This window comes from Plecotus auritus (assembly GCF_963455305.1).
Source record: "Plecotus auritus genome assembly, chromosome: 5".
In the NCBI taxonomy this organism is placed as follows: domain Eukaryota; kingdom Metazoa; phylum Chordata; class Mammalia; order Chiroptera; family Vespertilionidae; genus Plecotus; species Plecotus auritus.
Window position 1 is genome coordinate 81,664,036 of NC_137776.1, and position 18,663 is coordinate 81,682,698.

The window sequence follows — 18,663 nt, forward strand, 5'->3', positions numbered from 1 at the left end:
TGCTACATTGCCGAATTCATTTATTAAGTCTGTTAGTTTTTTGATGGAGTCTTTCGGGTTTTTTATGTACAATATCATGTCATCTGCAAATAAGGACAGCTTTACTTCTTCTTTTCCAATTTGGATGCCTTTTATTTCTTCTTCTTGTCTAATTGCAGTGGCTAATACTTCCAGTACTATGTCAAACAGGAGTGGTGAGAGTGGGCATCCCTGTCTTGTTCCTGTTCTTAGGGGAAATGGTTTTAGTTTTTGCCCATTGAGTATGATGTTAGCTGTGGGTTTATCATATATAGCTTTTATTATGTTGAGGTATGATCCTTCTATTCCCACCTTGTTGAGAGTTTTTATCAAGAAAGGGTGTTGGATCTTGTCAAATGCTTTTTCTGCATCAATTGATATGACTATGTGATTTTTATCTCTCAATTTGTTTATGTGATGTATCACATTTATTGATTTGCGGATATTGAACCATCCTTGCATTCCTGGGATAAATCCTACTTGGTCATGGTGTATGATCTTTCTGATGTACTGCTGGATCCTATTTGCTAGAATTTTATTGAGGATTTTGGCATCTACATTCATGAGGGATATTGGCCTGTAATTCTCCTTCATTGTGTTGTCTTTATCTGGTTTTGGTATTAGGGTGATGCTGGCTTCATAGAAGGAGCTTGGAAGTGTTCCTTCCTCTTGAATTTTTTGGAATAGTCTGAGGAGGATAGGTTTTAGTTCTTCCTTGAATGTTTGGTAGAACTCTCCTGTGAAGCCGTCTGGCCCCGGGCTTTTGTTTGCTGGAAGCTCTTTGATGACTGCTTCAATTTCTTCCATAGTTACTGGCATGTTGAGATGTTTAGATTCTTCCTGATTGAGTTTTGGAAGGTTATATTTTTCTAGGAATATGTCCATTTCCTCCAGGTTGTCCAGTTTGTTGGAATAGAGTTGTTCGTAGTATTTTTTAACAATCCTTTGTATTTCGGCGGGATCTGTTGTTATTTCACCTCTTTCATTTCTGATCTTGTTTATTTGGGTCCTCTCTCTTTGCTTCTTGGTGAGCCTGGCTAGAGGTTCATCAATCTTGTTTATCCTTTCAAAGAACCAGCTCTTGGTTTTGTTGATCTTTTGTATTGTTTCTTTGGTCTCTATGTCGTTTATCTGTGCTCTGATCTTTATTATTTCCTTCCTTCTGCTTACACTGGGCTTTTCTTGTTGCTCTTTTTCTAACTCTTTGAGTTGTTGGGTTAGGTAATTTATTACCCCTGTTTCTTGTTTTTTGCAGTAGGCTTGTAGAGCTATGAACTTCCCTCTCAGGACTGCTTTCGCTGTGTCCCATAGATTTTGGATTGTAGTGTTTTCATTGTCATTTGTTGTCATGATGTTTTTTATTTCTTCTTTGATCTCTCTGGTAACCCAGTCATGGTTTAATAGCATGCTGTTTAGTCTCCATGTGTTTGATTTCTTTGGGCTGTTTTTATTGTAGTTGATTTCCAGTTTTATGCCACTGTGGTCTGAGAAGATGCTTGATATGATTTCTATCTTCTTGAATTTGAAGAGACTTTGCCTATGTCCCAACATATGGTCTATCTTTGAAAATGACCCATGTGCACTTGAGAAGAATGTATATTCTGTGGCTTTGGGGTGAAATGTTCTGAAGATGTCAATTAATTCCATCTGGTCTAGTGAGTCATTTAGGATTGATGTTTCTTTGCTGATTTTTTGTTTAGAGGATTTGTCCAGTGGTGATAGTGGGGTATTAAAGTCCCCTACTATGATTGTATTGCTGTCAATCTCTCCCTTGATATCCTCCAGGAGTTTTTTTATGTATTTGGGTGCTCCTGCATTGGGTGCATATATGTTTACCAGAGTTATTTCTTCTTGTTGGATTGCTCCCTTTAGTATTATGAAATGGCCTTCCTTATCTCTTGTTATGTCCTTCAGTTTGAGATCTACTTTGTCAGAAATAAGTATTGCTACCCCAGCTTTTTTTTCAGTTCCATTTGCCTGGAAAACCTTTTTCCATCCCTTCACCCTCAGTTTGTGTGCGTCTTTTTTTCTGAGGTGGGTTTCTTGTAGACAGCAGATATATGGGTCGTGTTTTCTTATCCAATCCGTTACCCTATGTCTTTTGATTGGGGCATTTAATCCATTTACATTTAAAGTTATTATTGATAGGTACTTATTTGTCGCCATTCCTATTCTTTACCCCTGTGTTACTTCTTCGCTTCCTGTTTCTTTCTTTCTTTCTTTTTTTTTTTTTTTTTACAGCAGACCCTTTAGCATTTCTTGCATTGCTGGTTTGGTGGTAATAAATTCCCTTAGTCCTTTTTTGTCTGTGAAGCTCCTGATTTCACCTTCAATTTTGATTGACAGCCTTGCTGGGTACAGTATTCTTGGATTCAGACCCTTCCTTTGCATGACTTTGTATATTTCATTCCATTCCCTTCTGGCCTGATGAGTTTCTGTTGAGAAATCAGTTGCTAGTCTGATGGGGGTTCCTTTGTATGTAACTTTCTGTCTCTCTCTTGCTGCTTTTAAGATTCTTACTTTGTCATTGGTGTTTGCCAATTTAATTATAATGTGCCTTGGTGTCAGTCTTTTGGGGTTCATTTTGCTTGGGACTCTGTGAGCTTCTTGGATTTGTGTGTGTTTTTTCTTCCCTATATCTGGGAAATTTTCTGTCATTATTTCTTCAAAGAGGTTTTCTATTCCTTGCTCAGCTTCCTTTCCTTCTGGAACCCCTATTATGCGGATGTTGTTTTGTTTCGTGTTGTCCCAAAGTTCCCTTATACTCTCCTCCTGCCTTTTAATTTTTTTTTCTAGAAGTTGCTTTTCTTGGGTATTTTTTTCCATCTTGTCTTCTAGCTCACTGATGCGGTCCTCTGCTTCTTCTAGTCTACTCTTGATGCTTTCTATTGAGTTCTTTACGGCAGCGATGTCATTTTTCATTTCTTCTTGGTTCTTCTTCATTTCCTCTTGGTTCTTGCTCATATTGTCGAATTTGTCTTCCATTCTTTTCAGCCACCTTATGACCATTTCTCTGAATTCTTTTTCTGGAAGGTTGCTTGCCTCCATTTCGTTTACTTCCTTTTCTGGTGATGCCTGCTTTTCTTTCATATGCGGGCTGCTTCTTTGTCTCCCCATGGTCTCTCTTCTCTGGGTGTCTGGTTATGTAGTTCTCTCTCTCCTTTCCGTGGTGGAGTGTAGAGCTCCTCTGAACCCGTGTGCTTGCGCCAGTTGGGGAGCGTTGTTCTGGGGCTCGCAGCTGTTCCTGGGGTGCCGCCGTTGTGGATTCTCAGGCTTAAGATAAGCTCCACTTTCCGTATCAAGATGGCGCAGACTCCGCGTCCAACCCCGCAGCTCCGGGAGGGGACCCAGCCACAGTTGGTGCTGCCAGGTCAGGGGAACCCCGTTCAGCAGTCCCCCACCTCCTTCTGGAATTCAGCTGTCTCCCAACCAGCCAACAAACACTCCTTGTGCGACCCTCAGCTGTTCTTTCTTTCTGCTCCGGGACAAGGCTCGGAACACGTCTGTCTATTCCGCCGCCATTATTCCCTCCGACATTTTGCATTTTATTTCTGCTATTAATTTTTAAAGTGCTGGGGAAATAATTTTTGATTTGCATGTGAAATAATGTACTGCTTTTCAGAGTGAAAAACACATGTGAGTCATTTTGTGTATAATTTAGGATACTCAGGGATATTCTATTTCTGGATAAAATAGTTCAAAATAGGATTTTGGTATGCATGTGTGATACATATTTATTTATTTATTTATTTTTTAATTTTTTTTTTTTTTAAACAAGAATAAAATATCTTCTTGAAAGATTGCCTTTGTAGGGAATTCAGTCATTCAAATTGTTTTCTCTCAAGACCCAAAAATGCTAGGGCATTGCCAGCTTTGAGTTTGTCCTGAAAAAAAAAAAAGAGAAAAAGAAGATTTTATTTTAAAGCATTATTTAGTTGTTGTTCTTAAGTCCTTTATTGAATATCTTTATCAGCTTTAAAAAAAAAATCAATTCCCCAACGTGAGAGAAAAATATTAGCAGGTTAAACAATGAATCTCTTACCCAAATCCTCTTGCCTCATGTTTAAAACTTGGTTGTAGGAGGAAAGGAAAAAATTATAAGGGGGAGAGAGAACCTTCTTAGGAAAATGCTCTTTGGGAACTTCAACAGGACTCTTCAATGGGTTTTAAGGACTATTTGGAGGCAAAACAGAGAAAAGGTACAGTTTAGGACTGTGGAACAGCAGAGCTAGAAGTCATGTAGCCACCCCCCACCCCCCAGCTTCCAGGCATGTGTTGTCCTTTTGCACGGTTCCAAATAAAAGGGAACTCTTTCAGAGCAAGAAAAGTGATATAGATGAAGCATCTCAGAATATTGTACAAATGTGTACATTTATCAATTTCACATGAGAAAAGGACTGCCAAATTTTTTTCACCTTCTCCCCAGCTATAAACTAAATCAACTTCACAGAAAGAACTACTGCAATTTGAGAGGTAACTTTGTGATGCACTAACTGAAAATTGTCCAGTTTGCAAAGGTCAGGCATGTAGCTGAGGGTGGGAGGAAACATGTATGGAGTTGTATAATATCCATACCATATATACATCTAGATATTATGATCAATTTTTGAGCTTTAGAGCTCAAACTTATAAAATGGATGCTATCTTCCCAGACATAGTTATCCTTTTTTTCTGTAATGGAATATATTTTTATTTATATACTTTGCAACAGCTTTATTGAGATATAGTAAACTTGCCATACAATTTACCCATTAAAGTAATGATTTTTAGTGTGTTCACAGAGTTGTGAAGCCATCAGTTTCTTGTCTGTTATTCTAGAGATATTTTATACACATATAAGCAAATACTTATATTTAGGTATATAGAAATCCTTTTCCACAAATGGATAGTATACCATACACAAATGGAAATATACTACATATATTGTTTGGCATCTTGCTTTTTTAACTTAATATATCTTGTAAATTGATTTTTAGTGTGTTTTTTTTAAGGTTGTATAGATTTTATTATTACTTATGTAACTATTCTCCTATAGATTGTTTTCAGTCTTTTATTACAGGAAATGTTGCACTGATTAACCTTGTACAAAATGTCATTTTTATTTGTGACAGTATAAAATTTTTATACAAGATATTTTAAAACTTGAAAGTGATAAGGACATAAAATCCTAATATATAAAATCCCAGGGTCCATAACATCCAAAACGACTGAAGGCTCAACTGACCGGAAGTCAGTGCTGGGTTGGCAACCCAGCACTGACTGCTGCCGCTGCAGGCACCCTGACCCAGCACTGACTGCCGAGGGGGCTACGGATCAGGCCCGAAGAGAGGCCTGGAAAGAGAAGCAGGTTCTGATCTGTAGCCTCCATGGCAGCTGTTGATTAGCACTTGTCTCTCTCTTTTGCTCCAGCCTGGCAAGCAGCTGCGCCTCTCTTTCTCTCGGGCCTCTGCTGGGGCTGCTGATCAGCCCTGCCTCTCTGATCAGGCCCGTTGATAGGCCCAGAGACATTGACTGGCATAGAAACCGACCAGTCAGAACCAAATCTGGGTGAAGTGCAAGGAGCCAATGGCTGCCTAGGAGGCGGAGCGTTTGATACTGACTGGCATAGAAACCGACCAATCAGAACCTAATCTGGGTGAACTGCGAAGGCACAACCTAAGGTGGGGCCTGGGGAGGAGTTTTAAGGCCAACAGCTGTTTGGTGTAAGGTGTAAGAAAGCAGTTCAATTTTTTAATGACCGATTTGGCAGTGTAGTGTATCCAGATATAGGGATTATGTATTTTTGTCTGCCAAGAGCATCTCCACCTGATAAAAAAGGCTCCCCCCCCATTTAAGCAATTGTATTCTATATAATCTATACTATTAAGAGGGTAATATGCTAATTAGACCAGGTCAACCGGCCATCTTCCGGATGTCCGACTTCCATCTGTACAAAGCCATGGTGGGGGGGGGGGGCCAAGGCAGAGGCCATTAGGAGCGATCAGGCCAGCAGGGGAGGGCAGTTGGGGGCTATCAGGCAGGCAGACAGAGGGGGTAGGGGCAATCAGGCAGGCAGGCAGAGGCAGTTAGGGGTGATCAGGCAGGCAGGCAGGTGAGCGGTTAGGAGCCAGTGGTCCCAGATTGTGAGAGGGATGTTTGGGCCTAAACCGGTGGTCAGACATCCCCCAAGGGGTCCTCGATTGGAGAGGGTGCAGGCTGGGCTGAGGGAACGCCCCACAACCCCCGTACATGAATTTTGTGTACTGGGCCACTAGTTAAATAATAAAAGACAAAGTAATTATTATTCCATTAAACTCTTAATCAGGGTGCTTGGGGTAATCTGGTTTCAGTTTAATTTTTATTAATTTTATAGATAGTTTTTCATTTTCAACCTCTGTTGTAAAAAGAAAAAGTGAAAAAAATCTTATTATGGCTTCCTACTTTAATAAGAAAATATTTAACAATTCAAGACTTTAAGTGCCTTAAGGTGGGTCAGTGCCAGGGAAATCTTCCTATATAAAATAGTCTCAGGTTTCCCACTTAATAACTTGCAACCAGTAAGCAGAGTGGATTCTTCTTGGCATCTGTTAATGTGCTTCACTAAATCCTTAACAATTAGAGCAGAGAATTAGAGACCAAGAGAACTTATGGATTCTAATTTAGACAAAAGCCAAGTATTATACAAAAGGATTGACTAAAACTTGTAAGATTTGTTAAGAGTCTATATATCCACACGTTTTTATTTTTGGCCATCCCCGACCCTGTGTAGTGATTGGTGGTGAAGACCTCAGGAAGAACTTGTTTTGTTGGGGGGCGTGGTGGAGGAGATGTCAAGGATTGCAAGGGAGAGAGAATCCAGGGACAATGCATCTCATTTTAACTCTACTTGGTTCAGGAGCCTAAGGGGTAGAACAGGCAGTGGCAGCATTATGGCACATTTACCCACCTTAAAAGTCAAATGCCGAAAGAAAAACACCCAATTATTTGAGGGTTCTCGTCCTTGGGTCCTTGTTAATGAAGACTTTAGTCTCAATATTCAAGTTACTAGAATCATTACAATTTTTGAGATTGGTAGATTGTAAGAGAAACATTAAATTAAAAATTTAGACATTTTTCTTCTAACGTGCAAACATAAATATATTATTATATGCTTCTTTGTATTTTTCTTTCTCACCTTTATAAATTTAGTTGTACTAGGTTGACTTTCAGCTTTTAAACTTTTTTTGGTCCTTTAATAGTTCATCTACTAGTATTTCTGGTGATCTAGTAACAATTCTAAGAATATTAAGTGTAAAAATTCCCTGTTCTTTGATATCACATATCAAAGTGCTCTGAAACCAAACATAATTAGAGGAGCAAAACATGAAGAAGTCCATGAAATAAAAGGCATGCACCTTTGTTTCTGCATCAAATTCTTCCATGGATTCTATCAATTTTCCAGGTTCCAGCTCACCTAGTGGAAAGGGGTAATCAGTTCCCAAAATGACTTTATCCTGAAAAAAGAAAAATTATTTTTATTTGTAATTTTTTAGAACATCAAAGAACCTCCTGTAAACTTAATTATATATAATTATTACAAGCACTCCTATGGTAAAATATCAAATTTCTTCCTGATTAATAGAAACAAACGGATCTAAAATTTTTAAAAGTCAAAGGATTAAAATCTTATTCTGGCCCAGCTGGTGTGTTTCAGTGGTTGTGTGAACCAGAAGGTCAGAGTTCGATTCAGTCAGGGCACATGCCTGGGTTTCGAGCTCCATCCCCAATAGGGGGCTTGCAGGAGGCAGCCTATCAGTGATTCTCTCTCATCATTGATGTTTGTATCTCTTTCTCCCTCTCCCTTCCTCTCTGAAATCAAGAAAACGTATTTATAAAAACAAAAAAACAACAGATCCTCCAACTTATTCTGACATTTTCTCCAGCAGGTGTCGCTATTAGGTCTCCTAAAGTTGCAAATCAACTCCCATCTCCCCTTTCAGGCCCCCCTTTTCCTCCAATAATTGAAAGAATACTCAAATATAAGAATCAGGCATTTATTTAATAAAACATGCTGATGTATTCCAATGAAATGAAGGATTCTGTATTTCTTACAACGATACATTGCAATTGATCCCACAATTTTTGAAAACATACTACAGCCGAAAAAGAAAAACTATACAAACAATTGGATGGAAAGAAAACAAACCCCCAAACAATTCCTGTCTCTATAAACTGTATCATTGTCTGCTTTTTGAATGATGTACCAAATTTTCATTTGACATTTTGTACATCAAAGCACACAGGCTTGACTATCTACAAATATATAAAGCCCTAGTATGTCAGGCAATGTTCTGGAATCTAGATTACCCTGGTCAACAAAAGAGAAATGGTCCATGTCCTCAGAGAACCCACATTCTAGTAAGAAGGACATTAAGTCAATAATGACAGTTTATCGAAATAAAATACAGAAATTTAACTTCTAGAAACATATCCTACTCATATGCATGTCATGGAAATGTACACAAGAAAATTAATTGCAACATTATTTGTAGTAGAATACTAGCAAACCAAATTATAGCATATCCAGAACCAAATGCTGAAATGGAATAACCGCCAAGTTATATTGTAAAGAGGAATGTACTTGAAGTTATATTGTAAAGAGAGAAAAAATGTCTAGGACAATGTATCTGCTTTATACTCGTATTTCTGTTTTTAACAAGGACCTGTACATACACAAATACATGTTTGTACGTCTAGAGTCTATTTCAGGAATGGTACCCAAGAAATAAATAACATTAGTTGCTTCCAGGAAAAAAAGATTGAATTTGGGGTCAGGAGATCTCTCTTCTTTTTTAAGATGTAATTTACATATCATAAAATTAATCTTTTAAAGGTGTACAATTCAGTAGGCATTAGTATATTCATGAATTTTTGTAATCATTCCCACTACCTGATTTCAGAACATTTTTATTTTAGATTCTTTCTTTTTTTTATTATCTAAAGTTTTACATTTGTCTTCTTTTTCTCCAATTGACAGCCCCCCTCCCCCACCCCAGCCATTCCCACCCCAGGCAAGCCCCCACCACCTCAGTGCCTGTGTCCATGGGATATGCTAATATGCATGCATACAAGTCCTTTGGTTGCTCTCTAACCACCCCCTCCCCTGCCATTTGTTTCTGGATCTATTCTTGTTCATCAAATTATGTTGATCAGAACATTTTTATTAACCCCAAAGTAAATCCCATTCCCATTAGCAGGCACTCCCCATTACCTCCTTCCTTCAGCCTCAAGAAAACACGAATGCCCTCTGTGTCTATGAAACTGCCTATTCTGGAAATTTCATAAACATGAAATATAATATGTTGCCTTCTTTCATTCAGTATAATGATTTCAAGGTTCATTCATAATATAGCCCAGATCAGTTCTTTTTAGGCTGAATAACATCCATCATATAGATATCCCAAATTTTGTAGACCCACTTATCCGATGATGGACTTTTGGGTTGTTTCTATCTACTTTTTGGCTATTATGATAATGCTGCTCTGAACATTTGTGTACAAGTTTTTGAGTGAACATATGCTCATTTCTCCTAGGTATACTATATCTAGCAGTGGAATTGCTGTGTCACATGGTAAATCCATGTTTGATATTTTGAGGAACTACTCTACACAGTGGCAGCAGCGTTCTACCTTTCCACCAGCAGTGTCAGGGTTCTAATTTCTCCAAATACTTACCGACACTTGCTATTTTGTCCATCTTTTTTATTATAGCCACCACAGTGGATGTAAAGTGATACCTCATTGTAGTTTTGATTTGCATTTCTCTAGTGAAGATGAACATCTTCTATTCATATGCTCATTGGTCATTAATATGTCTTTGGAAAAATATCTATTCAGATCCTTTGTGTTTTTGTTGTTGATGTTATTTAGTTGTAATAGTTTATATTTTTTGAATATAAAATCATACTTATTGGATATATGATTTACAAATATTTTCTTCATTCTGTGGGTTGTCCTTTCATTCTCAGTCGTGCCTTTTGAGGCACAAAAATTTGAATTTTGATAAAGTCTAATTTACCTATTTTTTTCTTTGCTTGTGGTTTTGGTGTGATATTTAATAAATTATTGCCTAATTCAAGGTCACAAAGATTTACAACGATGTTTTCTAAGAATTTGTAGTTTTAGTTCTTCCACTTAGATCTTTGATCAATATTGAGTTAATTTTTGTGTATGGTATAAAGAAGGTGCCCAATTTTATTTTATTTTTTTGCATGTGGATATCCAGTTGTCCCACTATACTATATTGAAAAGATTATTCTCTCCTCATTGACTTGTATTGACACCTTTGTTCAAAATCAGCTGATCTTTTTAAAATATATATATTTGTATTGATAGCAAAGAGGAAGGGAGAGGGAGAGAGGGATAGAAACATCAATGATGAGAGAGATTCATTGATCAGCTGCCTCCTGGCCACCCTACACTGGGGATCGAGCCTGCAACCTGGGCATGTGCCCTAAAAGGAAATCGAACCTTGACCTCCTGGTTCACAGTTGACGCTCATTCGCTGAGCCATGTCGGCCAGGCTAGAGCAGTTGATCTTTATGTCTGTCCTTATGCCAGTACCAGACTATTTTGATTACTGTATCTATATAGAAAATGTTAAAATTGGGAGTTTGAATCCTCTTTGTTCTTTTTTTTAAATATTGTTTTGGCTATTCTGAGTCCCTTGCATTTCTGTATGGATTTTAGGATCAGCTTGTCAATGCCTGCAAAGAAAAAAAAAAAGCACGTCTGTTTTTTTGATAGGGATTACATTGAATCTGTAGATCAATGTCAGAATGTTGCCATTTAACAATATAGCTTTCCAATCAATGGGATGACTTTTCATTTATTTAGGTCTTCTTTAATTTTCTTCAATAATGGTTCATAGTTTAGTATCCAACTCTTATACTTTAATTGAATTTATTCCTCAGCATTTTATTCTTTTTAATGCTACTGTAAATGAAATGTTTTCTCAATTTCATTTATGGATTATTCATTGCTAGTAAATATAAATACAGTTTATTTCATATATTTATTTTGTATCCTACAACCTTGCTGAATCCATTTATTAGCCTTGATAGTTTATTTGTGGATTCCTTAGAATTTTCTATATGTCATCCCCAAATAATTTTATTTCTTCTTTTCCAATCTGTATGCCTTTCATGTAATTTCCTTTCTAATTGCCATGGCTAAAATCTTCAGTACAATGTTGAATCTAAGTGGTGAGGGAAGAACCTTTCAATCTTTTGCCAGTAAGTATGATACCATTATTTTGAGTACTTTCTTACTCTCAGGCACTGGAAGTCCTTCTAGTTCATTTTGTACTTTATCTGTATTTAAATCAGCCTTTTCTGCGAGCAGCTTAGCTTCCTTACAGTGGAAAACGGTATTTAGAAACCAAGCTCTGGTAATTATTGTGATAATTATTGTTGATATGGAACTCTGTGTGTGTACATAGACACACCCATATTTCTATATCTACTTATCTATATTTGTAACTACCTTTTCCAACAGGGAGACACTTTTACTAAATTAATTTACTCATTTTGCTTAAGCTTAGAATGCACAGAAAGTATTTGCAAGATTGCTAAAACATACTGCTGCAAAAAGCAAACTTACTAGCTAGAATTCAATATTTTAAAGATATTAATTACAGAGTAAACTGCAAAATTCTTAAGTATTTAGTTGGATAAGTTTTTACGAATGTATACACCTGTGTTACTCATACCCCTATCAAGATACAGAACATTTCCATCACCCCAGAAAGTTCTCTCATGTCCCTTCACTTAAAATTGTTTCCAGTTTTTGGCTATTTTGAATAAAGCTGCTATGAACTTTCTTATAAAGCCCTTTTGTGGACATGTGTGTTTGTTTCTCTTGAGTAAATACCTAGGAGTACAACTTTGGGGTCATAGGGTAGGAGTGTGTTCTACCAGCAGTGTATGAAAGTTCTGGTTGCTCCACCACATTCCCAACAGAGTTTTCTATCTTTTTGTTTTTAGCCACTCTAGTGATGGGTGGTGGTTCCTCATTGTGGTTTAAATTGCTTTTCTCTGATGAACTAATGATGTGGGGCATCTTTGCTTATTTATTTTTTATCATTTTAGAGAACATATTTTAGTTTCTTTTCTTTTTTTTCAAGTTTTAGTGAGATATAATTGACATATAACATTGTATTAGTTTTAGGTGTGACACAATGAATTGATATGTGCAGCAGTCCCCCCTTAATCACAGGGAATATGTTCCAAGACCCCCATTGGGTGCCTAAAGCTATAGATAGTACCAAACCATATAAATATACTAGAGGCCCGGTGCACAAAATGCTTGTGTGTCCCTCAGCCCAGCCTGCACCCTCTCCAATCTGGGACCCCTCGAGGGATGTCTGACTGACCATTTAGGCCCGATTCCGGAAGGATCGGGCCTAAATGGTCAGTCGGCCATCCCTCTCACAATAGAGGACTGCTGGCTCCCAACTGCTCACCTGCCTGCCTTCCTGATTGCCCCTAACCGCTTCTGCCTGCCAGCCTGATCACCCCCTAACCACTCCCCTGCCAGCCTGATTGATGCCTAACTGTTCCCCTGCTAGCCTGATCGCCTACAACTGCCCTCCCTTGCAGGCCTGGTCCCTCCCAACTGCCCTCCCCTGCTGGCCATCTTGTGGTGGCCATCTTGTGTCACATGGGGGCAGGATCTTTGACCACATGGGAGCAGCCATCTTGTATGTTGGAGTGATGGTCAATTTGCATATTACTCTTTTATTAGATAGGATATGTATATATCTGTGTTTTTTCATAAATATATATATTCTAAAGTTCAATTTATAAATTAGGCACAGTAAGAGATGAGCAACAATAACTGGTAACAAAATAGAATAATTATAAAAATATGCTGTAATGACACTTATGTGAATGTGATCTCTCTCTCTCTTATTGTGCTGTACATACACCATGGGTACTCAGAACAAAGGGATGTTTCACTTCCCAGAAGGGATGGAGCAGGATGGCACGAGATTTCATCTCGTTTCTCTGAACTGTGTTAAGTTTAAACTTAAGAATTGCTTATTTTGTTTAATATTTTTGGACTGCAGTTGACCATGGGCAACTGACACTGGGGAATGTGAATCTGATGATAAGGGGGACTACTGTGTGTATATTGAGAAATGATTACCACAATAAGTTTAGTTGACATGCATCACCTCACATAGTAATAGATTTTTTTCATGTGATGAGAACTTTCGAGATTTATTCTCAACAACTTTCAAATATACAACATAGTATTGTTAACTACAGTAACCATGCTGTACATTACATCCTCAGAGCTTATTTACCTTATAATTGGAAGTTTGTATCTTTTGGCTACATTCACTCATATCTCCCTGCTTCTGTAAACATGTTTACTGCTAGTTGTACGTCTTTTGGAAAGTGGCTATTTAAATCTTTTGTTCATTTTTAAATGGGGTTGCCTTTTTATTATTGAGTTATAGTACTTTATTTTGGATATAAGTCCTTTATCATAAAAATATGTTTTGTATCATTATGTGACTTACCTATTCACTTAGTTAATTTTTCTTATGATGAATTGAAGTATTTAACTTGATGAATTGTAATTTGATCATTTAAAAAATGTTTATTTCTTTCTGTGTCCTGTCTGAAATATTTTTGCTGGATTTCAAGTTGAGAAGATATTCTCTTATACTTTCTTCTTGAAATTTTATAGTGTCAGCTTTTATTTTATGTGTATGATCCTCAAATTAACTATTTTGGTACATTAAAATGGATAATTTTAATGAATTGAAAACATTAAATCTATTAGTCTACAGAAAAAGAAAATGTGTTTTTGACATAATTTACAATGGTTTTAAATCAACTTCTTACTTTGAAAACTGGTTAAATCTTGTCCTGCCTTCTCACAACTGATGATTTTAAAGAATTTTTAATTTTATTACATGTGGTAAGATCTTAGCTAAGTAGGTAAATCCTGTTTTTGAGATGTATCCTGCAGGACCTGATCTCTTGCTCCTCCTGTTTGGGGTTTCCTGTGGCTGGATGAAGCATGGCTCTTTCCCTTGCTCAGGCTGAGAGATCAGAGCTGGTTTGGAAGTGGATGATGTTAGGAAAGCCCTGGCCCCATAGTTCTCTAGCATCCCATTCTGTACATGAAGATCTGAGCAGGCACCAGGCTTGCCATTCCTTTTCAGTGCAATACACATCCGTGTTCTCAAAAGTCACTGATTGCTTAGGCCTGCCTGTTAAGAACACTGCTGCCATCATCTGACCTCTTTTACTCTCTTCTTGTGGAAAGGGAAAAGTCTCAGGAATGTGGGCTCTCAGTAGCCTCGACAGTGTGCCAACAAACAGGAATTTTGGGCACTATTCACTGGTCCTTGCAAACCAAACCTGCATGCATTAAAGACACCCTCAGAGTCAAGGTTCATTTTTTAACCTCAGATGGATATCTACTTGTTCCAGCACCATTTATGAAAAGGCTTTCCAATCCTTATTTAAATGCTTCTGTATCTTTGTCATAAATTAACTGACCAGACAAGAGTGAGTTTATTTCTGCACTTTATAGTCTACTCCATCAACCTCCTGGCTGTCCTATGCTGATGCCACGTTGTGTTGTCCACCTTAGCTTTATAGCAGCCCTTGAAACTCTCCAACTTTATTTTTCTTTTTCAAAGTTATTTTGCCTCTCTGATTCTTTGCATATGCCTATAAATTTTAGCCTCAGCTTGGATTATGTTGAACCTATAATTTGGAGAGAACTGATATCTTAACAATATGGAGTTTTGTTTTTTTAAATCCATAAATATAGATATGTCTGGATGTCATGGGTCACTAAGCTTTCAATTTTTCCTCTATTTATTTCTTGCATCTATCATTTGTACTTCCCTTCCCTAGTTTCTCCCTTAACTCAGGCTCTTACCATCTCTTAGCTCAGCCAAGTGTGACCTCTCTATTCCTGAAGCACCCTATACACACTTGTATTCATAGCACTTCTTACATTTCTATGAGTTACTCTCTTATAACAATAACTAGAGGCCCGATGCATGAAAATTCGTGCAAGAGTAGGCCTTCCTTCCTCCGGCTGCCAGCACCGGCTTCCTTCTGGCACCTGGGACCCGGGCTTCCCTCCTGCGGCTGTCCGTAGGCACCTGGGACCCGGGCTGGCTTCCCTGTGGCCTGGGCTTGGTCAGGAAGGACGTCTGGAAGATGTCCAATCTAATTAGCATATTACCCTTTTATTATAGATAGTAATAATATCTAGCATTTATTGATTGTTTACTAAGTGTAGGATGTTGTTCTAAGCCATTTACATTCATTAACTCATTTAATCCTCACGACCTTCCTATGAGATAGGTTTTATTATTATTATTCCTATTCAACAGATAAAGAAACAGAGATGACAACTAACTTACTTAGAGTTGCACAGCTAATAATGTGGTGGAGCCAGGCTTGTGTCTCTATCTCCTCCACTCAGCTAAGAAATGGGACATATACAGTGTCTCCATCTCTGAGCCAAAGGCCTGGTATAGAGTCAATGTTTATTGAATTAAACTGGGCCACTACTATAATTTTCTAACTGGTGTCTTTGATTTCAATTTCATACATTTCAATCAATATTTAACACTGGAGAGAATGCTACAGTATTTTAAAAATGCAAATCCAATCATGCCCCATCCCTACTTAAATTCTTCAATAATTTCCCACTATCCAGAAAGTAAAGCCCAAATTCCTTACATGGCATTTCCCTCTCCACCCCCCCCCCCCCCCGCCACATAAATGTGAGAAAGAAAGTTGTCCCAAACCTGAGCTGAAGCAACACTTTGTGGTCCGATGTGACTAGCTGCTCTTCCTAGAAAATAGTTAGCCTTCTAGATATAACTTTTCTTCTCCCTCTACTCCTCCTCTTTTCCCCCCAGTCTAACAGAACTATTGAACCCGTTTCCCCCTATAAAATGTCTCTGCCAAGATAGAATCTTTGAACTGTACTATTCAGAAAGCCTCTTCTTTTGAAACAACTTGGAAATAAAACTCTGACATGCACCTATAATCAATCTGAGAGTTGCTTTAACAAATGTGTGCATTGGGAAACCAAGATGGCGGCATAGGTAAACACCTAAACTGCTGCCTCGCACAACAATTTCAAAACTACAACTAAAAGACAGAACGGACACCATCCAGAACCACAGGAAAGCTAGCTGAGTGAAAATTCTACAACTAGAAGGAAAGAGAAAAGCTCACAGAGAATTGGAGGTACGGCAAAGGGTCTTTGTGCACGCAGAGAGGAAGGGCGGCTGAGAGCCTGGCTGACTTTCTCTGGCGGAAGGGGGAAGGAAGCCTCCGACTGCACTGAACCCCAGTTCTGACTGCATTGAACCCCAGTTCCGGGCAAACCCCTGGGGACCCACGCTCTTACGGGGGGAGTCTGGACTCTCGGGCGGAGACTCGAGCTGGGAAAGGCAGAAGTCTGAAGGCGCACGCGGGCCAGTGCGCACAAAGGCTGCGGAGGTTGCCACAGGCTTTCCCTAGTGGAAGGGAGTCAGAGGATCCTGACTGCACTGAGCCCCAGTTCTGACTGCAGTGAACCCCAGTTCCAGGCGAGCCCCTGGGGACCCACTCTCTTGTGGGGGGAGTCTGGACTCTCTGGCGGAGACTCGGGAGCCAGGGAAGGCGGAGGACTGAAAGCGCGCGCGCGTGCCAGTGCGCACAAAGGCTGAGGAGGTTGCCACAGGCTTTCCCTAGTGGAAGGGAGTCAGAGGCTCCTGACTGCACTGAGCCCCAGTTCTGACTGCAGTGAACCCCATTTCCAGGCGAGCCCCTGGGGACCCTCGCTCTTGTGGGGGGAGTCTGGACTCTCAGGCGGAGACTCGAGCTGGGGAAGGCGGAGGACTGAAAGTGCACATGCGTGCAAGGGCAAGGCTGACAGGAAGCCAAGACTGAGACTCCACCCCATCCAAGCTGAGCACAGAGGCTATTGCAATTTGGCAAGTCTAATCCTATAAGGCTGTCTCCAGCACCGAACTTCTCCCAGCATAGACACAGCTGATCCTTACAGCCAACTGGCCCAGAGGTCAATTCTTCCCAGTGATACCAACAACAATAAAGACTTAATTACAACAAGGCTGTACACACAGTCCACAAAGGGGTGCACCAAGAGTGTCCACCTCAGGTTAACTGGGGAAGCAGACCCACTGGGCCATATTGGAAACCTAGCACAAATATCTACCTTACCAACTCAGGGAATCAGTGAAAATGTGGGGTCAAAGAATCAGATCACAAACGAAAGAAATGGAGGAAAACAAATGACTGGATATAGAATTCAAAACCACGGTTATAAGACTTTTTAAGAATATCCTAGAAAAGGCCGATAAATATAACGAGACCCTCGAAGATATGAAAAAGGACCAACTAGAAATTAAACATACACTGACTGAAATAAAAAATATTATACAGAGACCCAGAAACAGAATAGAGGAACACAAGAATCAAGTCAAAGAATTGAAATACAAAGAAGCAAAAAACACTCAACCGAAAAAGCAAAAAGCAAAAAAAAAAAAAATCCAAAAAGTTGAAGATAATGTAAGAAGACTCTGGGACAACTTCAAGCGTACCAACATCAGAATTATGGGGGTGCCAGAAGAAGAGAGAGAGCAAGATACTGAAAACCTATTTGAAGAAATAATGACTGAAAACTTCCCCCACCTGGTGAAAGAAATAGACTTACAAGTCCAGGAAGCGCACAGAACCCCAAACAAAAGGAATCCAAAGAAGACCACACCAAGACACATCATAATTAAAATGCCAAGAGCAAAAGACAAAGAGAATATTAAAAGCAGCAAGAGAAAAACAGTTAATTACCTACAAGGGAGCACCCATACGACTGTCAGCTGACTTCTCAACAGAAACTATGCAGGCCAGACGGGAGTGGCAAGAAATTTTCAATGTGATGAATAGCAAGAACCTACAACCAAGATTACTCTACCCAGCAAAGCTATCATTCAGAATTGAAGGGCAGATAAAGAGCTTCACAGATAAGAAAAAGCTAAAGGAGTTTATCACCACCAAACCAGTATTATATGAAATGCTGAAAGGTATTCTTAAAGAAGAGGAAGAAGAAAAAAGTAAAGATAAAAATTATGAACAACAAATACATATCTATCAACAAGCGAAACTAAAAATCAAGTGAATTAAAAACCTGAGGAACAGAATAATCTGGTGAATATAATAGAATCAGGGGCATAGAAAGGGAGTGGACTGATAATTCTCAGGGGGAAAGGGGTATGGGGGGTTCATGAAGAGAATGGACAAAAATCATACACCTATGGATGAGGACAGTGGGGGGGAGGTAAGGGGAGAAGGTGGGGTGGGAAATGGGTGGAGGGGAGCTATGGGGGGAAAAAGGAGAAATAATTGTAATAATCTGAATAAAGATTTATTTAAAAAACAAAACAAAAACAAATGTGTGCATTGAAGGAATGAATACTTGCTTGTAGGAAAAAGGGAAGTCTCATTATTACTAAGCCTTAAATATTTAATGTATTTTAAACTCTAAATTCAAACTGTTGTGAGGATGTGACACTTGGATTTCTACACAAATTTTCCCCCTATGTTTTATGAAAATATTTACATGAAATGATATGGTA

The 18,663-nt window shown here is 38.8% G+C and overlaps 1 protein-coding gene across 2 annotated transcripts in view; it reads right to left on the bottom strand.

The window, feature by feature from the left end:
* Positions 1-3,730: 3,730 nt before the first annotated feature.
* ACMSD (aminocarboxymuconate semialdehyde decarboxylase) overlaps positions 3,731-18,663 on the bottom strand; it is a 50,255-nt gene continuing 35,322 nt past the window's right edge. The window contains exons 9-10 of one of the 2 annotated variants that reach the window (XM_080670337.1): positions 7,392-7,490; positions 3,731-3,902 (exon numbers count right to left, since the gene is read on the bottom strand). In XM_080670337.1, coding sequence (XP_080526463.1) covers positions 3,840-3,902; positions 7,392-7,490 — 162 coding nt within the window. In that variant the 3' untranslated portion in view covers positions 3,731-3,839. The remainder of the gene's footprint in view (positions 3,903-7,391; positions 7,491-18,663) is intronic. The other variant, XM_080670338.1, reaches the window with a different exon arrangement.